At 40.3% G+C, this 26,345-nt stretch overlaps 1 protein-coding gene across 2 annotated transcripts; it reads right to left on the reverse strand.

Annotated features, from left to right (window-relative positions):
• On the reverse strand, window positions 1-26,312 carry LOC102437317 (myosin-2). Of its 2 annotated transcripts, none has more exons than XM_023763354.1 (40): window positions 26,291-26,312; window positions 26,029-26,071; window positions 23,653-23,879; window positions 23,423-23,566; window positions 21,974-22,130; window positions 20,838-20,865; window positions 20,641-20,755; window positions 20,458-20,550; window positions 20,263-20,326; window positions 19,531-19,629; window positions 19,332-19,435; window positions 19,042-19,180; window positions 18,721-18,839; window positions 18,488-18,637; window positions 17,056-17,226; window positions 16,622-16,931; window positions 15,925-15,998; window positions 14,985-15,072; window positions 14,780-14,897; window positions 13,564-13,687; window positions 13,339-13,475; window positions 11,639-11,894; window positions 9,467-9,709; window positions 9,182-9,358; window positions 8,951-9,096; window positions 8,777-8,867; window positions 8,304-8,693; window positions 7,320-7,446; window positions 6,550-6,668; window positions 6,214-6,410; window positions 5,322-5,505; window positions 5,079-5,244; window positions 4,863-4,987; window positions 4,389-4,697; window positions 4,101-4,304; window positions 3,448-3,573; window positions 3,195-3,365; window positions 3,011-3,115; window positions 2,797-2,892; window positions 1-283 (listed from the first exon to the last, which is right to left on the reverse strand). In XM_023763354.1, the coding sequence occupies exons 3-40, from the start codon at window positions 23,857-23,859 to the stop codon at window positions 131-133; spliced, it is 5,826 nt and encodes a 1,941-aa protein (XP_023619122.1). In that variant the 5' UTR covers window positions 23,860-23,879; window positions 26,029-26,071; window positions 26,291-26,312; the 3' UTR covers window positions 1-130. The 2 variants fall into 2 exon arrangements, with proteins under 2 accessions (XP_023619122.1, XP_006099792.1); XM_006099730.3 differs by lacking the exon at window positions 26,291-26,312 and adding an exon at window positions 26,215-26,275.
• Between the last annotated feature and the right edge of the window lie 33 nt (window positions 26,313-26,345).

A 26,345-nucleotide genomic window follows, 5' to 3' on the forward strand; every position in this document is an offset into this window, starting at 1 on the left:
TTGTATGCAAAGCACCCTACGCTTTTATTTCCGTTGCATAGGGTGGAATAGACAGTAATTACAGATAGACGTGACCAAAGATTTCACATTTTGTGCTTCTTTTCAGTCACTCCATAACATCAGGGCACAATCACTCTTCATTTATGATTTTTGTGTGAACCTCGCGGCTCTTCACCCGCAGCTTGTTAACCTGGGACTCAGCGATGTCAGCCCGCTCCTCGGCCTCCTCCAGCTCGTGCTGGAGCTTGCGGAATTTAGATAGATTTGTATTGGATTGTTCCTCCTGAGAATAAAAATGGAATTGTAAGGAACCCATACTGTGCATCTTTCTAGACTGTATAAGCCTAAGGGGAGAACAGACTTGGCATCTACAAAAAAATTAAAATACTCAACAAGAAACATGATTGTCTTACCTTCTGGATTCTGCATATCATTGAAATTAATTTATGATTTATTTGGGATTTGGTATCTCATAAATAATCACATCCATATTTTTGCAACCAAAACGTATTAAAAGATACATACCACAAGTAGAGCAAGAAAAAGTTTAAGAGCAGAGAAGGAGGCAAAAATATTGTCATGCTTGTTAATGCTTGCTATAAGATGACTGTTTGCACGAGGTAGATATTCTTTATCATATTAAGACTGAATTTCTTTTTAAAAAAGATTTTTTTTTAGAGAGAGAAACATCCATGTGAGAGCAGAACATCTAACAGCTGCCTCCTGCATGCCCGCTACTGGGGATCGAGCTCACAACCCATTGTGTGCCTTGACCAAGAATCAAACCGGCAACCTTTTGGTGCATGGAACAATGTCCAGCAAACTGAGTCACACTGACCAGAGCAAGGATGAATTTCTCTCTCTATTTTTTATTAACTCTCACCCGAGGATATTTTTCCATTGATTTTTAGAGAGATTGGAAGGGAGGGGGAGAGACAGAGAGAAACATAAATGTGAGAGAGACACATTGGTTGCCTTCTGCACATGCCCCAACCAGGACCAGGATTGAGCCTACAACCGAGGTATGTGCCCTTGATGGACACTCTATCCACTGAACCAAACCAGCTAGGGCAAGGATGAATTTCTTAATAGTTTCTTTAACTTGAAAAAATGTTTAATTTCATGATATAGTATTTTGTCACATTTTAATACAATCACTCACTTTTTTTTCTCCTTTTCTGGATGTAATGATTCTATTGAGAGATTTCCCTAATATTAAATATTCCTTCCATTATAAGAATTGAACCTATTTAATCACTAATGGACAATATCCTGAATAAAGAGTTTTAGCCTTGCTGGCATGGCTCAGTGATTGAGTGTTGACCTATGAACCAGGAGGTCACCTTTGGTGCACATGCCCGGGTTGCGGGCTTGATCCCCAGTGGGGGGCATGCAGGAGGCAGCCAATCAGTGATTCTCTCTCATCATTGATGTTTCTATCTCTTTCTCCATCTCCCTTCCTCTCTGAAATCAATAAAAATATATTTTCTAAAAGTAAGGGTTTCCGCAGCTTAGTAATTTATTTTTACTATACAGTGGGGCCTTGACTTACGAGTTTAATTCGTTCCGAGACCGAGCTCGTTAAGGAGCTCGTTAACTCAAATTACTCTATCAACTCAATGCAAAAAATCGGCCGAGAGACAGCTGGTATCTCAAAAAACTCATTAGTCGGGACACTCCTAAGTCAAGGCCCCACTGTAATTATATTCATTAGTAACACTGCCTTTAGTTTTCCCCCTCTTTCTCTCTTGGACAGGTTTTGGAATGAGGGTTATGTGAGCTTCTTAAAATAATTTGGGAATCTTTTCATATTTTCCCATGCTCTGCAACGGCTAACATAGCTTGGGGATTATCTGTTACTTGAAGTTTTGAAAGACTATCTGGAGCTGAGCTCATCTTCAGAAGTAATTCTGAAATAAATTATTTAGCCAACTTACTAATTTATGTTCTTCTATAAAAATCAACAATTTCTTCTAGATTTCAACTTTGTTGACAGGTTTATATTTTACATTTTAAAAATGTAAACCTACTTATATGGTTTGTCTATATCATTTCTAATGTTGAGAGTTTGTATTTTTTTCTTTTTTCCTCAATTAAGCTAGATATAAGTGTATTTATTTTATTACTATTTTATTAACTCCCTAGAGACTATCAGATAGTACTGAAATTATCAAATTAGAATATAACACACTCTTGTTCATCAATTTCTACCTTTATTTTTATTAGTACTTCTTACTTTTATTATTATTTAAAATTTCTTTATTGGACTGCCAGTTTGTTCATTTATTTTTATTTTATTCATAACAAAAGCATATGAAGCAATGACTTGTCCTCCAAGGACAGCTTTGACTATATTCTATAAGTGTGAAAATAGTATCTTCCTTGAAATATTATTTATAATGGACAACTATTCAGTAATTATGTTTTTGATTTCTGATTTAGCCCAAAATATTTAGGAAAGGTAGCTTCTTAATGTTTAAGAATTTGGGAATTTTTGTTTATATCTCTCATCACTTTACAATTTTATATGCTGTGGCGAGAAAATGTGGCCTGTATTATTTCTGTTCTGAAATTTTTTGAGATTTCTTTGTGGATTGAAAATTTACTTTTTAAATCAAGCTATTAATGCTATAAATAATGAGCAATAAGTATAAAAGGGCACAAAAGTTTTTAAGAAGTACATAGTCTCTACAAAGCAAATAGCTTATTTACTACAAGGAGTAGTAAATCTAATTATTTATTAACTTTTCTTAACCAGGGGACTTGTCTCCTCCCTTCTAGCTTAAGGATACTTACAGCTTCCTCGGCTTGTCTCTTGTAAGATTTCACCTTTGCCTGAAGTTTATCTACCAAATCCTGAAGCCTGAGAATATTTTTCCTATCTTCTTCCGTCTGAAAGAATAAAAAGCATAGAGTTTTACTTCTAAATAATATGGTTGTTATATCATTGCATATGAGCATTTCACGTATATATGGAGGAGAGCTTAGCTGATAAAAATTATTGCTGTACCTGGTAAGTGAGTTCCTTCACTCTCCTCTCATGTTTGCGCAGACCTTTGACAGATTCAACATTACGCTTTTGCTCACTCTCAACCTCTCCTTCCAGCTCACGCACCTGTGAATAAATAGGCTCTTAAGAACTGTGATCCAGTGAGGCATTGGGAGCAAATGGAAATAGATGTTGAGATACCCACTCTGGCCTCCAGTTTCTGGATCTGCTTCTTCCCGCCCTTCAGGGCCATCTGCTCAGCCTCATCCAGACGGTGCTGCAGGTCCTTCACCGTCTGCTCCAGGTTCTTCTTCATCCGCTCCAGGTGGGCGCTGGTGTCCTGCTCCTTCTTCAGCTCCTCGGCCATCATGGCCGCCTAATTAGCAATAAAACATAATCAGTTGAGGGAGCTGAGATAGCACATCAGTCTGACCACCACTGCGTTGCCCTCTGCTCACATCAGTAATGGCCTTCTTGGCCTTATCTTCTGCGTTGCGAGCTTCCTGGACAATGTCCTCCATCTCTGCTTGTATTTGGGTAATGTCTGTCTCAAGCTTCTTCTTGGTGTTGATCAGGCTGGTGTTCTGTTTAAAAATAAGTTATAAATTTTTTATCATGTTACCTAAGTACTTAGTGGTAGCTATTTTTTTAATTCAGATAAAAATATGTAAGTCAAATGACCTTCAATATGATTTTGTTATGTGGTACAATTATATAAAATAGAAATGTTATAGAATATTCAGCATCTTCAAGTACATAGTTCATAATTAGGGCAAATATCTCTATAATTTTATAACTGCTATTTACCAATGAGACCATTCACAGGCATAAAATGATAACAGATATTCAAACATTCCATTTCTCCACAATAAAACTGTCAATACTGATAACTAGGGTCAATAATGATGTTAACACAAAATGATATGAGTAGCCTTAGAATATTATAGGAAGAAAAATAACTTACGCAAAATAAAAGAGCAAAAGATTTCTCAATAATACAGTGAAAATTTGGTAGAAACATAAAACCTAGCTGTCAGATATAAATTTAAGCTTATATTTTCTGGGATATATACACATTTATTAAAGGCGAGTTCTTTGTGCTGAATCTCACCTGGGTGTGCAGGAGCTGGACACGCTCACTGGCATCCAGCAGCTCCTGTTCTGCAACTTTCCTGCTCCTCTCAGTCTGCTCCAGAGTGGCCCTCAGCTCCTCAATCTCAGCCTGCAGCAGGTTGGCTCTGCGCTCAACCATGGCCAGCTGCTCCTTCAGGTCCTCCTGGCCCCGGAGAGCGTCATCCAGGTGTAGCTGGGTGTCCTGTGGGATGAAGGATCATTGAGAGACCTTGTTCTCAGGGCTTCAACCTCACCTGCACTGGGGCCATCTCTTGACCCCATTTACCTTGAGAATGCCTTGTGTGTTTCTGTAGTTCTTCAGGGCCTCAGCAGACATGCGGTTGGCATGGTTCAGCTGGATTTCCATTTCATTAAGGTCTCCCTCCATCTTCTTCTTGATCCTGATGGCATCATTCCTGCTCCTGATCTCAGCATCCAGCGAGCTCTGCATGGACTCCACCACTCTAATGTGGTTTCTCTTCATCTGGTCAATCTCCTCATCCTTTTCAGCAATTTTCCTGTCAATTTCAGACTTGACTTGGTTCAACTCCAGCTGGATGCGCAGGATCTTTCCCTCTTCATGTTCAAGAGATGCCTGAATGACAGCAAGGGTGACATTAGCGGGGAATGGAAACATTTGGAAGTTTTTTGCACACCTTTTCTTTCACAAATTTTGTGCTTTTTATCTTTCTATTCAATCTGTAGTGGATGGGCCTAATTCTTTTCTGAATTTATTTGTAATGCACACTTTGACCTGTACCTCTGCCTCCTCTAAAGCAGCCTGTAGTTCAGACTTTTCTTGTTCAATTTGCTTCTTTATTTTCTCCAGTTCATGGATACGTTTCCCTCCTTCTGCAATCTGCTCCGTGAGGTCAGAAATCTCCTCTGTTGTTTGGGTAAAAGACAGGTAGAGATTTGGTCAGACAGGGGACATAAGAGAAAGGTTTCTTCATCACTGAAAGTGAAAGGAACTCACGCTGCAAGTTTTTGTTCTCCCGTTTCAACGTTTCTAGCTGATCCAGGGATTCCTCGTAGGCGTTCTTCATCTTGAACAGCTCAGTGCCAAGAGAGCGGGCCTCCTTCTGGGAGGCCTCGAGTTCAGCATGAGCTTCCTCATACTTCTGTTTCCATTCTGCCAGGATCTGAAAAACCAAGAGTGGTTACGTGCTGTAAAGGATGGAGGGAAATAGTGGAGAGCAAAGGCGGCTGCAGAAATTACCTTGTCAAAGTTCCTCTGCTTCTTGTCCAGGGCTGCGCAGGCGGCGTTAGTTCTCTCCACATCAAGCATGAGGTCCTCCACCTCATTCTGTAATCGCTGCTTGGTCTTCTCAAGGGAGGCACACTTGGCGTTCACAGCTTCCACGTGCTCCTCGGCATCCTGCAGACGCTGGGCCAGCTTCTTCCTTGAGGATTACACATATTTGTAGAGAGAAGTGAACCAAAACAAGAATTGTGAACTATTACCACACTGAAAGGTATTGGAAACTTTATATTAAAAATCTTCATATTAAAAATATCCATTCATTCATTGGACAGATATTGATGAGCTCCCTTTCTGAGCCAGACACTGAGTACATGGCAGTGAACAGGATAGAAAAAGGTCCTTGTCTCATGAGGCTTCCAAACAAGTGAGAGAGAAGCAATAAGCAAGTGAGAAAATGCATAGTAGCATTTGCTGATATAAGTGCAATGAAGGGGGAAAAAAGAGGAAGTGGTGAGCAACTATTCTAGGTAATCAGGGAAGGCTCCTTAGAGGAGGTAACATTTGAGTCAAAATCTAAAAGAAGTCAGAGTGTGAGCTGGAGGGAGGTTGGGGTAGAGTATTCCAGACAGAGGGACCAGCAAGTGCAATGCCCTGAAGCAGCAATGAGCTTGTGTGCTTGACCAACAGCAATAAGTCCTAATCATCTGTCGTTCTTTATTTCCTTAACCAGATTTTAGACGAAGAGGGCAGAGATCATGTTTGTTTTATTCATTCTTCACAGAATGCCTGGCAAATAGCAGCTAATTAACGACCATTTGTAGGCTAATTCATGGATTCTTCAAAGGTTGTAGCTTTCTGATTTAATATGCAAAGTATTTTGTACATTTTCTCATATCAGTGCACATACTTGGCCTCCTCCAGCTCCTCTGTGCGCTGGATGGCGTCCGTCTCGTATTTGGTCCTCCACTGGGCAACCTCAGTGTTGGCCTTGGACAGCGCCCTCTGTAGTTCAGCCTTGGATTCCTGCTCCTCCTCATACTGTTCCCGTAGAAGGTCACAGTCATGGCGGGCTGACTGCAGGGCGTGGGCCAGGGCGTTCTTGGCCTGTGGAAATAGTTACATCTTCATTTTACTGGATATTTAAATGTTTATTAAGTTTCAAAATCTTTTAAAAGTTGATGTACTGGACTCCAATTAGAGTCAGATCATGGAGGAAAAAAATGAGTCTTATAATAATAGTTACCTTTATCTCCTCTTCTAGTTGCCTCTTTAATTCCTCAATTTGTTGAGTATATGCTTGTTTGCCCCTTGATAACTGAGACACCATTGCTTCTTTTTCATCGAGCTGACGTGAAAATTCACCTGAGAGGCAAAAGAAATAGCACCATTTTTTTAAGTGAAGAAAAATTTTGCAAGTATATATTAGAAATAAATTTTAACTCCCCCCCCAATTGAGTGCTCAAATGATTGAGATATTGACATCTTCATGTGTAATGTTAATTTTCTGATGTTTATGGTGAGACATATTAATCTGAATGAATAAATACACCTTAAATATTTTTGTTTTCTTCATAATTTAGTCTTTCAGGGTTATATGCTCCTGTGTAAAACCTGGTGATAACTTTCAGAGAAGGGTGCTAATGTACCAAATTGTACCTAGTCCCATTTTATAAGACTTGTTAGAGACTGGGTTATCCATTGCCCTACTAGATATAGATAAAAAGAAGCTTGGTCTAAAATAGAAGCTCTGGACCCACATTGGAGTGTTTCCTAACCCCACACCCTCTCAATGTGGCCAAATACTCAAGGCCTCTCTGGAGCAGAACTTAATGCAGTCCTTTGAAGCCTCTATCTCCAACATTGTCCCCAAGCGACCTTGCAAGTTTGAGAGTCTGAGCTGTTCAGTGAATCACCCGCTCTCAGTTGCTTTTATTAGGTTTTCACATCACCAAATCAGTTGTTTTTAACCACATCACCTCCACTGTTAGGCGGCATAGGAGAGGAGGGAGTTACCAGATTCAGTCTGCAAGCGGCCCCTCTGGGCGGTCAGGTCGTTGATCAGCCGCTGATGCTCTTCCTCCTTTGATTTCAGTTCACTCACTTGGTCCTCTAGAGTGCGGCACATTTTCTCTAGGTTTCCCTGTGTGAGAAAAACACAAAGGAAGAAATGAAGACATTTTAACATAATTTAGCTGCAGCTATAATTTCTTCTGAAAAATATTTATTTTTACATATGAAATAAGTCAAATTCTCTTATATGTAATATGATATAGACAGTATATTTTATGCTGTCCTAAGTTGAAAATATACATTGGGATTTTTAAAAAGCTAATTGTGAAGCTCCATTCAATATTATAAAAAATTTCATGATTATGGTCTAAATTTAAGATTTTGTGAGAATTTTTGGTATATTTTCTAAAAGCATGTTCAATATTTCACTGCCTTTATGTTGCTTATTGGATAATTGAGAGTATTGGAGACCCGTGTTCTTCAATTGGAGACCTAGAGAACACAGATGGTCTATGTTCAAAGTTGATGCTTTTATTCATTATTGGTGTGATGGGGCCAAGGTGCTTAACTTCTTTGATTTCAGTTTCTTCAGATGTTCAGTAGAAATGATACAAACACTAATGTCTTTCTTACAAAACTCCTAGATTACTGCATAGAACAACTGTCATAATGTGTGTAAAGTACCCTGTGCCTTTATGACAGTGGTTCTCAACCTTCCTAATGTCGCGACCCTTTAATACAGTTCCTCATGTTGTGGTGACCCCCAACCATAAAATTATTTTCGTTGCTACTTCATAACTGTAATGTTGCTACTGTTATGAATCGTAATGTAAATATCTGATATGCAGGATGTATTTAGGCGACCCCTGTGAACGGGTCATTCAGTCCCCAAAGGGGTTGCGACCCACAGGTTGAGAACCGCTGCTTTATGATGTGTACATAAAGGATTATTGTCGTTAACAACCAATTTTTCAGACTCTGTAGTACCTTGGCTTTAGAGACTATTTCTACGTTACTAGCGAGGTCATCGATCTCCATCTTCATCTCACTCTTCTCCTTCTCCAGTTTCTGCTTGACCCTCTGCAGGTTGTCTATCTGCTCCCCAAGTTCAGCCACACTGTCCGCGTGCTTCTTCCTCAGAGCAGCTGCCGTGGCTTCGTGCTGCAGGGTGGCCTCCTCCAGGTCCCTGCGCATTTTCTGGAACTCAGCCTCCCGCTTCTTGTTCATCTCAATCTGGGCTGAAGTTGCCCCACCAGCTTCCTCCAGCCGCTCGCTGATCTCCTCCAGTTCCCGGGAGAGGTCCGAGCGCTGCTTCTCTGCTTTGGCCCGAGAGGCCCGCTCTGCCTCGATTTCCTCCTCCAGCTCCTCAATGCGGGCCTGGGAGTGATGAAAAACACAAACTTAGCTTGTGTTAGTAATTTTATCATGTGGAATTCCACTGGTAGAAACCAGGTACTTACCTGTAACTCCTTGATCTTCTTCTGCAGCTGCATCCCAAGGGCCTGTTCATCTTCAATCTTGCTTTGCAGATTGGTCATTTCAAACTCTTTCCTTTTTGAAAAGTAGCGAAAGATAACAATTGAGTCCATATCCACTATTGGAAGCAAGTTCATAAGTAATTCTTTTATACTTACTTTTTTAACTTTTCATCAAGTTGTTGTTTTTCATTTTCAATGTCCATTATGGACTCTTGGGCCAACTTGAGGTCACCTTCAAGTTTCCTCTTAGCCCTTTCTAGGTCCATGCGAAGTTTCTTTTCTTGCTCTAAGGACCCTTCAAGCTAAACATAAATAATGTTGAGTCAAAAGGTTTGCTTAGCCTTTCTTTAAAAAAATAAATTATTTTCTTGGTGATCCTAGACTTACATCATCCACTTGCTGCTCTAGCTTGATTTTAGATTTGGTCAGGGTGTTGACTTTGTCCTCTTCTGCCTGCAGGTCATCCAGGGTCTGCTGGTGGGCCTCTTGGAGGGCCTTCTTCTCCTTGGTCAGCTTAGCTATCGTTTCGTCCAGGCCTGCCATCTCTTCTGTGAGGTTTTTCACCTTAGGAAGTAAAAATACTTTGCATTACATGCTATATTTTGGTGAATTCAGTTTTGTGCTTGTATTCCATAATAATAAAAACAAGCTTTTCTTGTATATATTTCATACCTTGTTCTCTGTGGCATGCTTCTCCTTTTCAACCTTGGCCAGTGTTAGCTCAAGGTCATCAATGTCTTTCTTCAGTTCTGAACATTCGTCCTCCAGTTTCCTCTTCTTGGCTGTCAGCTCAGCATTGATCTCTTCCTCATCCTCGGCTCTCTCAGTCACCTCTTTGATTTTGGCTTCAAGCTGGATTTTGGTTTTGATCAGCTGGTCACATCTTTCCTCTGCATCAGCCAAGCTTTCAGCTTCCTTGATTTGGGAACAAAATCAAAATTGGGAAGAATAAATGAAATATTTCCAATGATAACAGTGTAAATTCCTGCTATTCTTTGAATTTAAACTTTTGTGAACCATCTGCTGTGTGCAATGCAGGATATTCTACATTGTGGAAAAAGCAAAATGTATCAGTTATTGTCTTGTGCCTTTAGTAGAGTATACACTTGTTCCTTGGTATCCGTGAGGGATTGGTTCTAGGACCCCCTCATGGGTACCAAAATCCACGGTTGCTCAACTCATTTATATAAAATGGCATAGTATTTGCATATAACCTACAAATATCCTCCCATAGACTTCAGATCATCTCTAGATTACTTATAAAACAGATATAAGGTAAATGCTATGTAAGTAGTTGATATACTATATTATTTAGGCAATAATGACAAAAAAAAGTCTGTACATGTCAGTAGAAACACAGTTATCACAGGCCTGTCTATATAGTACATGTCAGCAATAATAGAACATTTTTCCTAATATTTTCAACTTACAGTTGGTTAAATTTGTAGATGAGGAACCCATGGATATGAAGGACCAGCTGTATTCTACAATAGGTTAGAAAGCCTATCCCCTAAAAGCTGCCATTAACTCAGAAAGCGATCAGTGACATAAGAGTTCAGAGAAGTTATATCAGAGATGGTTCTGTAAATGAAATGGAATTTAAGTTGGGCCTTGACAGATGAGTAGGATTTGGTTTTTAGAAATCAATTTATTGAGGGAAGGAGCAGGAAGAGAGAAGGCATTCCATCAGGAGACATTCGGGATGCAGCTGCTACTAGACTGTTTCTCTTTGTGATACTGTAGGATGATCCTGATCATGCTCTAAATTCAAGTTGAGGCATAAAGTAATCAAGAAATTCCTGGCAATCTGCTATGTTAAGAAGGTTGGGGGTATACAGGAAATGCGAGAGGAATTGATATGCACATTTATCAGTGAGCCTCCATATCAGCCTTTGAGTACATAAAGAATAAAATGTGCTCCTTAGAGCCATGTGGTGGATATAGTGATGTAGGACAGATTCTAACTAATTCTTAAAGGACGAGAGAAAAATTCAGGAAAGATTTGAAGAGTGTGAGGGAAGAAAAACACCCCTTTTTCCTTCTGTAATCTAGAAGAAGAAGTCGTTACACCCCAAAACTTGACTAAAGAGAGCAATCTTAACAGGAAAAATATATGATTTTGTGATGAGTAAATTATGCCAGACCAAATCAATTCAAACCAAGTGAAAGGCAGTCTTAAAAATCACGCATTAGGGTTGATGGAAGCATTTCTAAAATGATTGGTTCAGGAGTGAGCAGTGAGCAGGCTGGATGGAGGAAAAGAGAGTTGGCGGCAGGCAGAGCAACTCGGTGCTGCTGCAGAAATCTGGGTATGACATGGTGGGCCCTGACTGTGGAGGTGGACTGGAGAGAGAAAGTCTGAGTTTTGGAGATCAATAACAAGCAATAATTTAATAAAATTCGATGTAGAATACTGCAGTTGTCAGCTGTATGTATTGTGATTCATGATCCATGAACATCTAGAAGTTGAAGAAACTTTCAGAGAGAAAATCACTCTCTCCATGCTATCCTGCCCTTAATACTCTATTTGGGATAGTTTTATATGAAAATCACTTTTAAGAACTGTCTTCAAAGGAAAATAAGTCATAAATTCTATAGTTTTATGAAACTGAAAAATGGAAGACAACATTCTACCTCCATTCTACCTCATTGCCCCGGTGCTGGTGTGGGGGTGTTTATTGGGCAATAAAGGAATATTTGGACTTTATTAGTACAATCAGAATGCTTTCACTTTTTCCCTACAGTGTGTCTCTCACGCTGACTACCCAACTTAATGTTGCTCGTGAGCATATTTGTAGCATTTGTATCTTGATTAGCAGTACCCCGGATAATACCACTACTTACAGACTGAACTTGGAGCTGCAAGTCATTTTTTTCTTGCAGGAGTGACACCATCTTTTCTTCAAGTTCCTTCCTTTTTGCCTCTGACTTGGCAAGTTCTTCTTTGGTCTTCTCGAACTCTTCCTTCATGGTGGCCATCTCCTTCTCGGTCTCCGCACTCTTGAGGAGGGGCTTGATCTTGAAGAAGAGCTTCATCCAGGGCCAGTGCTTGACGTTCATGAAGGAGCGGACGTTGTACTGGATGCAGAAAAGGGCTTCTCTGAAATGACAAAGAAATATACGTGTAGACTGATGCAAATTGGATATTGTATGGATGAGAAAAGTAGATGAAATCTTGGCAGTGAGAGTTCGGGGTGCTGCCCCACTGTTTTCTCAACTATTTTCAAAAGCACAAATGAAAAACATTGATTTTGTGGTGTTGGTCCAGGACTTGCTCATCACTTATTCTCTAGTTCAGTGCTTCTCAAACTTGGCTGTACACAAAAATCATCTAAAGGGCTTGTTAAAACATTGGTTCCTGGACTCTATCCCCAGAAATTCAGATTCAGAAGATCTGAAGTGAAACCTAAACATTTGCATTTTTATCAAGTTTGCAAGAGACACTGATGATGCTGGTCCAAGGACCACCCTTTGAGGAGTATGGCTCTGCCTCAGCGCTCTCAGAGTTTTCTGTGAGAACACCAGTAGGAGCAGGGAAGGGCAACTAGCCTCTCAGGGATGTGAGACATGGGATAAACAGACTCATTAAAAACTGAATTTCTTTGAAATTCTCTGGTTTTATATTTTAATATTGTATGAATTTTGCATTCTATTCTATAATATCACATTCATTTTCATCTAAATTATTTTTTAAAAATTAATTATCCTCATATTTAGGCAATTAACTGCCCAAATATATATCTAGAGGGTCATGATACTTATTATTTTTAATTAAATAGAATACAATAAACATATTAGCATAACTAGAGGTGATAGAAATAAAATTTGTTTTATGTAAATTCTTTATATATTTACACATACATACATATATGTATGGGTGTATAGATGACAAATAGAAAATGCACTTCTCACTGTGGGTCCTATTCATATGCATCCTGCAGTTTGAGATATCTGGCTCTTTAGTCTTGAAACTGTCCCTGCATCATATTAGATCACTAGAAAACTATGTACCTGGTGACATTGTCTTAGCTTACTGAAGGGAAAATTTTCACAGATAAATGCCCTTAATATTTTAAATCATGATAGTTTGATAATAGAAATAATCAGATGGAAGAAGTTGTTTATGTGACTTCTTGTATAAAACCACTGTTGAAAATAACTGTCTGCTATGCAGTTCAATGTATCTTATTTAGTAATCCACCCAATAAATTCATTTAGAACCAAGTGCTAGGGCAAACTTTGTCTCTGTTTACTCACTGGTATATTTCCTCTTGTTAGTAAATTTTCATCTATATCCATATCCATATCCATATCCATATCTATATCTATATCTATATCTAATCTATACCCAAAACATTCAGCATGTATTCCATGTGATGATCTCTACCTAAGTCTTCTGGTACATGTATCTCTTCACTTCAGTGCAGGACTCAGATTCATTCCTTATTACTTTGGTCGCCTTATCATATCTGAGTCTTAACTGTAAGCCTCCTCAAATGTGTTTCTGAAGAAGGAAGACATGAATAAACAATATGTTTACATACCTTCTCTCCACCATCTTCTGGTACTCCACTCTTGCCAAGAACCCTCTGCACCTGGCCTGGGTTCGGGTAATCAGCTGGGCCAGCTTGTCATCTCGCATCTCCTCTAGGAGCCCCAGAAGACCAGCTTTGAAAAAGACCTGTGCATGAGCAGAGCTGTAGATCAGAAACTTTACATCAACTTCAAAGCGACAGGAATAGCGTCAGGTAGACTTCAGAGACTATTACCTTGGTGTGACCAAATCTATACTGAGTGTGGTCAATGTCGATGGATGCAAGGAGCTTCTCAGAAGCCTTCTTGCTGTCAATGAATTGTCCTTCTGGGATAGCACTTGCATTTAATACCTTGTATCTGTTAAAGTACATACAACTTTTTAAAAAACTTGGTTTATTGATAATACTAGTAGTAACTAAGCATTAAATGATCCATTAAACAATCAAAGTTTCTGTTTTAAAATTTATTATGCTATTTCGCTCACAGGAAGGACATTGAATATATGGATAGTCAATCTAGCATTGACTATTCTTATTCCATTTTACCTTCCTGCATAGTTGCAACTTTCTGCCTCATCAGACCTTGTTCTCATGAAAGGGTTCTATAATCTTATTCCCATTAAGGTATAGATGTCTAATAAAATATAGCATGTTATCCTTGCTAGATGCATTTGCTTTTTAAGATCCTGAGTCTAAGAAAGCAAGGTTTAATGAGGAATCTGGTAGAAAGTTCTAGGTACACGGAACTGTTCTAATCACCTAAAATCAAACAGGAGTGCTTTAGGTCTTGGACACTGGAGTTCTCTGTCAATTCCCCCAGACCAACTCCCTATAGCTGTTACTCAGCCTCTTGTCCACTTTGCCTTTATTTGATTCTCAAGATGGACTTATCTAGGGAGGAGAAAAGGGAGCTGAGGAGCTGTTATTGTGACATGATTCTGCAAAACTAGGAAATTAGTGTATGAGAGAAAAAGATGAAGTTACAAAAGAAGTGACAGAAAATGACTTACTGATAGCTATATATGCGTGAGCAAGTTTCTAACTCAACCACTTAATAGCTATGTGACTTTGGGTAAGTAACTTAATGTCTTTTAGCCTCAGTTTATTCGTCTATAAAATGAGGTCCTGATAGTACTTCCTCTGCTGAGTTTTTATAAGCACTAAATGAGATAATTCAAATATATTAAGCACTCAAAATTATAGTATTCATAATTATCAAAGTTAAGGTATACATCTATGAGCTAACCCAGAAGCGTGGTAAATTCTACGAAAAGTTTGCAGAATACTTAAATATGTAGTCTGTGTTTATTTTAAAGGTGTTTTGAGGCATATGTTTTTTTACTTTTTGTGGAAAATTAATATAACAAAAGCATATTTTCACTAAACTGTTTTGCCTGCATTAAATATATTCATGCTAAACTTTGAGATGCATCATTTAGGAGAGTCTGACCTCTGTTTGAAGTCTGCGTAAATGATTCTGCTTGGGAATCCCTTCCTACAGATGCGGATGCCTTCCAGCACACCATTACACCTCAGCTGGTGCAGGACAAGTTCATGCTCCATGGCCCCTAAAAATAGATATTTATTCATTGAAGAGTTTGCTTAAAAGGAGGTATGGCCATCATGCCTTGTGCCTTCATTCTAGAACTTCTTACCAGGAGTTTTTGTCTCATTGGGGATGATACACCGCACAAAATGGGGATGGGTACTCCTGAGGTTGGTCATCAGCTTGTTCAAATTCTCCTGTAAAGTCAGGAAAAATCCTGTTATCTCAGACTTTAGACTAAGCATTTTGATGATGTCTATAAAATCAGTGTCTATGGTGGAGTTGAATGACCTACATGGAGCATTTTCACTTAAGGTAACACCTTGATATGCTTCTCCTGAGATGCAGTTTCTGCCTCAGTACTTCCTTCTCCATTTGAGTGGCCAAGAGTTACACACCTAAAGAATCTGACACATGATGCTTTTTATTGTGGACAAGTACTGTCTGTCTTTCTACCCCCTGGTCACCCACATACATTCACAAGGCCATTGCCTTCCCATACTAGATGGTCACACTTTCTTCTCCTATACCCCATGGTTTTCCAAGTAAGAAAATACAAGCCTGCACCACATTTGGACTTTTTTCTTATAAAAATGGTTCCCCATTTCCAATTATATCAATGTTTAGGGCATAAATTTTTTTTATAAAGGGAACAATTCTACCAGTTATATTTGAGAATTGACCAGATTAAGAACAAGGATACCGTATTACATTGCTTATAGGCTAGCTGTTAGATTTTCATTAGTCTTACTGATTATTTTGTCTCTCTGAGTACATGCCATTGCTTATTTTTGTGACTCAACTAAATTATGAATTAAAGAGTATTAAGTTTTATAAAATTTCCTATAAAATATTGTTTATTATTTGACTTAACATGAAAGATGAGCTAAAAATTTCTGAGTAATTTAAAGCTCTTCTCTCCAAAGCTAGATTAACACATGTCACTAGTTAATGTCAGCCCTTTTCTGAACACTTGTGAAAAGAAGACCCTTTGATTTGAACAGATTCCTAAAGTGGCTGGGGAGTGTCAAGAACAGTTTCTCCCTTACTCTGAAAAGGGCAGACACCGTCTGGAAAGAAGAGCCCTTCTTCTTACCACCTTTCTTGCCACCACCAGCTGCCTCTGGAGAAAGAATAAGAAAAGATGTCATTCAAATACAGTTTTGAATCAACAGGGCTATTTCTTGCCTATTTGCTGATTTTTGTGCTGAAGTGAACATTTCTTGACACCACTAGGCTCTCTGTTGGACTCGAAAGAATTGTTATGCCATCCATGTTTGCATCCACTTTTCTGTAATTTTATTTCATCACTAGGAAATGAAGGGAAGGGCATTTGTCTCACTGGATAGAGGACTCCTCAATATTAGGACACTTAGGGACACTATAACTTTAAAAATCATCAATAGAAGCTAGAATTGAGAGGCAGAAGTTTGCCATTATATTGCCTTAAATATCCCCAGATACTCAATATCCAGCAGATGTGGAGGGAGAAGCAGGAGAGAATCATGGAAGCCAACGTTTTGCTATGGTTGAGATCCTGGCAGTTCCTCTCTGGCCCTTCACGATAGGCCTCTGTCAGTGCTGGAGGGAGCCACAGGCTGTATTACAATACAGCCTCCTTACTCAAAACTTGGAGACACAATGGATTTGGCCAGCAATTCTGCGAGGGCTCTGAGATCACCAGCCTCAATCTAGCACCGCATTTTGTAACACCCAGAGAACGTGTTAGATTTTTTTGAGCAGTACCTGCTTCAGCAGTTTGAGCCCCAGAGAAGAGGAAAGCTAAAGTTTTCAGTGAAGACTTCTGGTACAGCCCGACCACGGTCTCGTTCAGGGGGTCCTTGTTCTTGTCAAGCCAGCCAGTAATGTTGTAGTCCACGGTGCCCGCGTAGTGCACCAGCGAGAAGTGGGCCTCAACCTTGCCTTTGACAACCTTGGGCTTCTGGAAGTTGTTGGACTTTCCAAGATGCTGCTCATACAGCTTGTTCTTGAAGGAGGTGTCTGTGGCCTTGGGGAACATGCACTCCTCTTCCAGGATGGAGAAGATGCCCATAGGCTAGAAGCAGACCACACACAGTTATAATTCTATTTAAACACTTTTCTCTGTGCATAGAATTCAAATAAGATGCAATGAATAATTTAATTGCCAGAAAATACGGTTTCTGAAATGTAAAAAAGACCTTCTCAATGAGCTCAATGCAGGCAGCCAGGTCCATCCCGAAGTCAATGAACTCCCACTCGATGCCTTCCTTCTTGTACTCCTCCTGCTCCAGCACGAACATGTGGTGGTTGAAAAACTGTTGCAGTTTCTCGTTGGTGAAGTTGATGCACAGCTGCTCCAGGCTGTTGAACTAAATAAATAGATGTGTTTACTCTCCTCTTTCGACATATAGGGCTTTTTAATTTAAAAATATGTGTCCAATAGCCTTTAAAAATCATTGGGGGCCTGAGCAGTCGGATGTTTTCTCTTCTACCATTTATGCACAACCCTAAATCATTGTTCATACACTTTCCTGCACTGGCATAAGTCTACTCAGGTATTTTTCTGACTTCCTACTTAATCATCATGTGTATTCGCATTAATTTTTACATTTTCTGTTGACTCATGTCAAAGATAATGTGTGAGCCCTTGGCAGCTGGCAGAGAGGATTTCTGCTGTCTGCACATCCTGGTCAGCATTACAGTGAGCAGTGATTGCCACCCACATTCTTCTTTAATCTGAAGTGAAATAAAAATCAAGATACCAAATATTATGGACAGTATGTTAACTCATACTTGTATTTCATTAAATGCCAAAACATTAATATTAGCTAGATATAAATAGTGGAATGAATGTGGAATCCTTTTCCTAGATCTTCCATATTATCTGCAATGCCCAAGTTTTACTTTAAGAATTTGAATGAAAAATATGAACTTCTTCAAAACTATAAACCAGAAAGATTTATTTCATATTCACATATGAATCTTTATCCCATGATAGTACTTTCATGAGAATTAAAAGTTAATTGCAAAGAGTTTGGGTTTTTTAAAATATATATTTTTATTGATTTCAGAGAGGAAGGGAGAGGGAAAGAAAGATAGAAACATCAATGATGAGAGAGAATCATTGATTGGCTGCCTCCTGCCTGTGCCCTTGACCGGAATCAAACCCTGGACCCTTCAGTCCGCAGGCCTATGCTCAATCCACTGAGCCAAACTGGCAAGGGCTGCATTGAGTTTATTGATGCTTACTCTAAATTGCTAACCTTTTCTCAGACCTTATTATCTGCCTTATTTTCCCACCATATATTCAGGGCATATTAGGTGTTGCATAGGTTAAACTCATTTTGCCTTGTCAGATTTTTAGAGTGCCCCCTGACACTACACCATGCTGGTGTCTGACTCCCTTTGGGCCATGGAGCAAGTTAAAGAGTTGTCATAAGGGCATTATTTCTCATAAAGTAAAATCGCCACTACAGTAAATGATGAAGAGCTGCCCAATCACACTCTTTTAAGTCTTAGCATAATTTTTTGACAACTTAAGAAAAGGTTATTAGATTCACAGGTTTCTTCCTGTTGATATTTCTATTGCCTTAATATAAAATCCCAATAACCAACCAGCTCTCAACTCACATCAAAGATCTCAAAGCCAGCGATGTCCAAGACCCCAATGAAGTACTGCCTGGGCTGCTTGGTGTCCAGCTGCTGGTTGATACGGGTGACCATCCACAGGAACATCTTCTCGTAGACGGCTTTGGCCAGAGCACCCACTGCATTGATCACCTGAAAGACAAAGATATATTGAGGTTATTAGAGGACTGTAAAATTCTTGCATCCCTGACAGTGCATTTGAATTGTGCACCTACCTGCTCTACAGTCTGGCCTTTGGTGACATACTCGTTGCCGACCTTGACCCTAGGGTAGCAAAGGGCTTTGAGCAGGTCAGCAGAGTTCAGACCCTGGAGATAGGCTGCCTTGTCAGCAACTGTAGAGACACAATTCAGGTACCCAACATGACCTACTGTGCACCCCACTGTTCATGGAGTGTGAATCACTATAGAAAGTCTGTGCAGGAGTACATTTCTGTATGTCCACCAGAAGCTCAGTTGTAAAGGAGACATGAGTTTGGAATGGGCTTTTTTTGCCTAAATTCTCCTGTTAAACCCAAATGGAACTACATTTTGTACCTTCAGTGCCATCTGGCTCAGCTTGCTCCTCACGCTGCTTTTGCTTGAATTTCATGTTCCCATAATGCATTACTGCCCCTGTGAGCTTATAGATGGAACTTCTTTCTTCAGAAGTGAAGCCCAGGATGTCAATGGCACTCTACCGGGAGAAACGAGAGGATAAAGATTAGGGCAGAAGAGACTAACTTATTTAGGAGAATTTATACTATATACTTACCACACCTACAGTAGGTTGCTATTGTCATTCCCATGCATAATGTATTTTTATAAAAACTGCATGTGTCACTTACATCCGTGGCCATCAGCTCTTCTTGGTCATCAATGCTGGGGACTGTGATCTCCCCTTGACTGACAAAGGCATAGTCATATGGGTTCGTGGTGATCAGGAGCATTTCTGGGTACACAGAATTCAGGAGATACATTGTACATTACAGGTTGTTGTTAATAAAAAAGATTAACTTTCATCTGTGAATTTAAGGTCTTTCTTACCAATCAGTTCTGGCTTCTTGTTAGACATGATCTGATAAAAAATATGATAGCTTCTTTCCGCCTTTAGCTGGAAAGTAACTCTGGACTTCTCCAGAAGATCTGCAGTGGAAAGTAGATATTAGATTGGAGGGAAATTGTAAAGTTCCTTTGGTGATTTGGCATTATGGTCATCAGTTATATTTTATTGGCCCCTTGAGATTCCAGCTGAATGTTCCCATGAGGTACCACATAATACATCTCTACAATGGCAGTTGCTCTTGTATCTCTAGAAAGAAACTAAAGCTTGCTGGTCCAAGGCATATTCATTTCTCATACAGAAGATGCCTGATGCATGAAATATAATAGATTCTTTAACTCCTCCTTCCCAGGGTCTCTTCTCACTTTATAATAGAGGAAATACTGAAAAGTGAAATTTATCAAGGCTCAGACTTGGAAGTAATTGCACACACTCAACCCATAGTGTTAATTTCTTTTTCTTAGAAAATTTTGAGGTCAATTCTGATGCTGAAATAATTTAGACAAGCCTAACAGCTCCTGGCAGTTCCTAAAGAATCAGCAGCTCATGACTGACGTGGATAAAGCACACTGTGGACTTTGGGTAAGGATGGCATTAACTGTGGGCATGTTTGGCAGCAGAATGGTGTTAAACAGGCTCCAGGCTCGTCAGAAGCTGCATGATATTGCCCCCAAGCCATCATTCTTGGATTCTATTTAGGAGGTCCTGTTACTCACATGTTTCAATATCGGCAGAAGCCAGTTTCCCTGTGGTACTAAAGTGGATCCTGATGAATTTACCCTTGAAAGTAAAAAAGATGTTATGTGCAAAGCTTGCAGCACACAAGAAAGATGAGATTGAAATGAAAATTCAGACATGCTTTCTCTGGCATTTAAAGGCTAAGAAGACCCCTCTGTGACCAAGACACTTACAAAGCGAGAAGAGTTGTCATTCCTCACGGTCTTGGCATTGCCAAAGGCCTCCAGCAGGGGGTTGGCACTGATGATTTGATCTTCCAGTGTCCCCTGCAAAGGCAAGCGCAGTGCTCACATCTGAGGCTCCCCACTTCCTGAGAGCCCCGACAGTCTTGATTCTGACTGTGGTATTGGACTCACCTGCATTTTGCCAGAAGTAGTTTCCTCCTTTTTCTTATCCCCAGTAACTGCAATTGTTGCAAAATACTGGATGACACGCTTGGTGTTCACAGTCTTCCCTGCACCAGATTCTCCGCTGTCAAATAGTAACTAAGTCAAAAGAGGTCCCAAAGCTGGCAGCTATTGCAGCCAAGAAAAGAAAGCATAAACCTACTTACGTGATCAGGATTGACTGATTCTCTCGGTCTACAAAAGAGAAATTATAGTCATTTAGTACTCTTCTCTCATATATTTGTAACTGGCAAGTAAAGTAAAATGTAATGACCCTAGTGTTACTTTCAGCTATCGCTAGGGCTGATGGGCTTGAGGTCTATTCCCTTTTTTAGTCTCTTCTCTTTTGCTCTGTAGGGCACCCCTCACCTCCCACCCAATTTATCATACATATAACCATTTAAACAGAACACTGCTGGGAAGCACCAGGCTAGTTAAATACTCTATCACTAAACATCGAAAGTGGGCTTGGGTCTTCAGTTGGATTTAGATGGCAAGTTATTGACTTATTTATTGTAGGTAGAAGAAGTAATGAAAAATAGGTGTTAAAGATATTTTAGCTTGTGAAAAGGAATAACTATAGTAAACATGGTAATTTTGGAAGTAATCATGGCTTTGGTCATTTTTTTAGGGAAAGGTAAAAGTTAGTTTTCATGTTTTACTCTGCCTAAGGAGGACTTCTCTAAGCTCTTTCCCCAAGGTGTATAGTACTAAGGAGTGGTCTAGCTGAGACAATATTCTAGGAAGAAGATTCATGGTATAACTGTTTTTATACCAGGAACACCTTAAAATCTGGAATGTGTTTGTGTTGGTTCTAGGAGAAGGGCAATAGCATTTATGCCATCCTTAATGTAAAGAGTCTGTTCATTAGTCCTAATTGTAGATATGAGGATAAGACCAGAGAGGCAAATTTTACTCTTCTGTTTTTTAACTCTTGGTAATAGAAACACAGTGTGTTTGTGTGAGTGTGTGTGTGTGTGTGTGTGTGTGTGTGTGTGATTACATATATGTAGATATGTTCATATTTTTGCTCAAGCTCATTTAGTGTCTCAGTCATTCAAAAGTTAATTATCTAACTATGGCCAACATCTTTTGATTTTCAAAAGTTTAACGGATCATTAGTAATTATGGAATAGTAGGGATTGTAAGTCATCTTTTACGCTCTCTCCTTCCTGGACCGTCTCTCTCATAAACACATCAACCTCAACTGAAGGGGACCATCTCAAAGAGTGTTGAGATGTTAGAGCTTCTTCCTCCTATGGTTCTGCTCTAAAAAGATGCACATGTATAGCATTCAGCTCACCAGTCAGCATGAACTGATAGGCGTTGTCAGAGATGGAGAAGATGTGGGGCGGGGCCTCCTGGCGCTTTTTGCCTCGGTAGGCAGCCACCACCTCGGGGTTATACACCGGCAGCCACTTGTAGGGGTTGACGGTGACACAGAAGAGGCCCGAGTAGGTCTGTGCAAAGGAATAAGAAAGAATAACTACTCAAAGGCTTTTTCCATTATTTGTACAATTCACTTATTAAATGAATTTTAACTAAAAGGAGCACTTAAGTAAAATGCTGATGCCGTTCTTCTTCAAGATGTCAGCGTGAAAACTAGTTAGAAGGTTCAACAATAGGATAGCAAACTTTTTGAGGGAAGGGACCACAATTTAAATTTATTCCCGTTGGAATTTATTGGTGATTTTCACATAGCAGAAGCTCCAAAAAAGATTTTTTATGTGTAATATGAGACATTTTTACTGTACTTTAGGAAAGAAGGATATATCCCTTTTATAACATTAAGATAGTTCAAATTCATAAAAACATAAATTTGGACACAACCTAAGTACCCAATACAGGAATGATTAGGTGAAATAGACTAAATCTTCTTAAGACAATATATTACAGGCATTTAAAAAGGTAAATAATTAAACCAAACAGAAAATGATGTAAATGCATCATGATTACGATAGGATGATTTTCAAATCTTTGACAACTTATCAGAACAGGCATCCCCCACCCCCCCGAAACAATGGACGCTGACTGAACACCAGGTTTGTTTGCATAGTGTGTCCAGCTGAACATCAGCACTGACTAACCTATACCAAATACAGTGTAGCATAACTTCAGCTGGAAATCGGTACTGAGTGTGCATTATATGTCAGGTGTCTGTGAGGCACCAGGAATGAAGCCTAAATAAGATGATGTTCCTTGAGGAAGTCGCAGATGGTCAAAAAACATGGTCAGTGTTATTGCAGGGACAGAAACAATAGGACAGAAAATGCAACTCTGCCTGGGACGTTGGAAAGGTGTCATCAAGACATTCCATATAGAAGGGTTGAAAAGGCATAGACACATCGCTGTTATTTAGGAGGAGTGAAAATGAGTGAAATTTGGTCTTTAAAGGCATTATGTTTAAGTGCTACAACATAAGTTTATCTTTTCTCTCTGGATGATTTTGCTGCTGGAATAAGGGAGGGTTGAAATGGAGGCATGTGGTTGAGATATGAGCAGCTGCTCTAAGATTTGTTTAAAGGATCTGCTGCAAACTCAGTGTGTGGACAATGGCCATGCCCAGCTTGGGATGAGAAGATAGGATAAAGTGCCAGCTGTTGGCTTGTGCCTCCCAATAGCAATAGTGACCCTTTTAACTAGTTCCACTACTAGTGAAAGCACAATGGGTCACTATCCGTGTCCCATTCATACTACAGTGAGAGCAATGGGCTGGGGTCCAAGTGATGACCACTCGAGAGAGGGCACTCACGTAGATCATCCAGGCTGCATAGCGCTCTTTGAGGTTGTACAGCACAGCGGGCTCATGCAAGTGGGTCATCATGGCCATGTCCTCGATCTTGTCGTATTTGGGAGGGTTCATGGGGTACACTTGGTCATCTTTCACTGTCAGAGTCTGGTGAACAGAAAAGATAACTTTATGTCAACTGAGTGACCAAACAAAAAAATCAATTAAATGTCAGCTCCTGGGACTCAACTCACCGCTCCCGCTTCAGTCTTCACGGTCACTTTCCCACTCTCTCTGCTCTGGATAGTCCCTTTGACAAAGGACTCCTTGGGCTCCACCACAAAGACAGATGTCTTGGCATCAAAGGGCCTATTCTGGGCCTCAATGCGCTCCTTTTCAGACTTTCGGAGGTAAGGAGCAGCCTCCCCAAAAGCAGCCATCTCCTGGTCGGCCGAACTCATGGCTGCGGGACTCTGGGGGCCTAAAGGAGGAGAGGAAACGTCACCCTAGAGGTAGATGCTGCCCTGTCAGGCAGATCAATAAATCTCTACATTGATGATATCTCAAGAGCCCCGTGAGAAACCCCACCAAGCGCGTCCACCGGACACTGTGCTCTAGTTACTGAAACAAACATAATCACAAAGACTCAAATGCATCTGGGGTCCCTGTGCACCCAACGCCAAACATGCGGCTTTACATCCATTATCTCCTTTTACTCTTCGAGACTGGCATTCTAATCAGGGAGCTGAGTGGTAGGCCCAGCAGCTGCCGAGAAGCTCGTGGCCTTGGCTAAGGCACTTAACCTTTCTGAGCCTCGGTGTCTCCATCTGTAGAATAGGGACTACGATATCTTGCCTTTTTAAAAATATATATATATTTTGCCTTGACCAGTTTGGCTCAGTGGATGGAGCGTTGGCCTGCAGACTCAAGGGTCCCAGGTTCGATTCCGGTCAAGGGCATGTACCTTGGTTGTGGGCACGTCCCTAGTGGGGGGTGTGCAGGAGGCAGCTGATCGATGTTTCTCTCTCATCGATGTTTTTAACTCTCTTTCCCTCTCCCTTCCTCTCTGTAGAAAATCAATAAAATATATTTTTTAAAAAAATACATATATATGTATATTTTATTGATTTTTTACAGAGAGAAAGGGAGAGGGAAAGAGAGTTAAAAACATTGATGAGAGAGAAACATCGATCAGCAGCCTCCTGCACACCTCCTACATGTTCCCACAACCAAGGTACATGCCCATGACCGGAATCGAACCCAGGACCCTTCAGTGCACAGGCCAATGCTCTATCCACCGAGCCAAACTGATTATTAGGGCATATCTTGCCTTTCTTAATTCACAGGCCTGAGACATAGTGAAGACAGTTTTTAAAAAGAATGCTGACTGAGGAAGCAATTTGAAACAGTTCAGGCTACCATGTAGATATAAAGTGGCATCTTGCCAGGTGATGGAGAACTTGATTTCCTCCTTTGGGTGTTCATCCAGAAGTGCTCGCCTTCAGTGGATTTGGGGGGTTGTAATCTTGTTTACCATTTTTTTGTTTTAATTGTGTGCTCAGTAGAATTTCTCTGGCATAATTCTGTGTATATAATATCCACTTACTCATTTAACCGAGGTAAACTAATTGAGGCTAAAAGCCATAGCAAACGTTATCCTCATTCTTCTCCCTTGAAGGGCTCCCTTTGCTTTCTCAAATTCCCTCCTGAAAAGTGCAGGCTCGGCTGCCCCATTCTGTGTTATCTGCAGGTTGCCGGTGGGATCGGTAGAATAAAAGGTTTGGCAAAGGATGCTCCTGTGGTCATTACATGATCACATTACTTGAAGCTCCTTTTAACCAGCTCTCCCCCAGCTCTCTCTCTAGAACTGCAGTCTGCAGCAGCAGGGCAGGTTAATGCCTCTACTGTATAGGCAACAATTTCATGGTGCTTTCATTTCATACAACACTCAGCACTGGGTAAGGCAGCGATTTCCAGCCTTTTTCATCTCATGGCACACGTAAAACTAATTACTAGAATTCTGAGACACACCAAAAATCATATTTTTTGAAGATCTGACAAAAAATAGGTATAAGTTTCATTCATTCACACCAGACAACTATTGTTGTGTTGGCTGTTGTCATTTCCTTGACAATCTAAGAGAAACGAGGTCAGTGCCCCTGACTACATAGTCAGGTATTGCATATTTTAAAATTTTTTGCAGCACACCAGTTGAGAGTCGCTGGAGTAAGGTAACATTTAAAAAAGATTTTAGAGAAGTTTAAAGGAAGCATTTTCTTAGGTACTTCCTTTCTTATTTGTTAGATATCATGTTTCCTAAAGGAATCCTAATAGCAGGATACATCTTTATCAAATTTGAGATTTTTAGCAAGGGAATCTCAGTGCAGACATTTTTCCAAACAGAAACATGTAGAACAAAATATCTTGCTAATGTGTCACCCACCAACGCCTGAGTGCTCAGTGAGGATGTGTGCACAGCGCTGAAAGGCTAGTCCTTCCTGCCCCTCTCCTTTCCTGGAGAGCTGTGAGGTGTTTACTGAGGCACCACTTTCCGAAGGTTGCTAAGAGACACCAATCCATCCCTCAGGCCCTTGCCTTCTCCTCGAAGGACTGCTTCATCTAAATCTTACCTTGTTAGCCAGAGAGAAGATGTAGCCTGGAAGCGAGACCGTTCTGTAAAAGAAAAGGGAAAAGCACTGGATTAGTTAACCAAAACCAAAACCAAACAAAATCTCATTCGTGGCCTTAGTTGCTACTGTACACAGAAGGCAACGGGAGCCTGGCTGGGAAACGTGCAGGAGCAGAAGGAGCAGTACCAGAACTGGCAGCTGCAAGCAATACGGGCAGAGTGGCCAGTGTCCTTCTTGAAAGTCCTGTCCTGGTCCCACTTACCTTGGAGCTTTTTAAAGCAGGCGGAGTCAGCCTCCTTCCAAGAACTCTTTTATAT

The sequence above is a fragment of the Myotis lucifugus genome, unplaced genomic scaffold, assembly GCF_000147115.1.
Source record: "Myotis lucifugus unplaced genomic scaffold, Myoluc2.0 scaffold_282, whole genome shotgun sequence".
In the NCBI taxonomy this organism is placed as follows: domain Eukaryota; kingdom Metazoa; phylum Chordata; class Mammalia; order Chiroptera; family Vespertilionidae; genus Myotis; species Myotis lucifugus.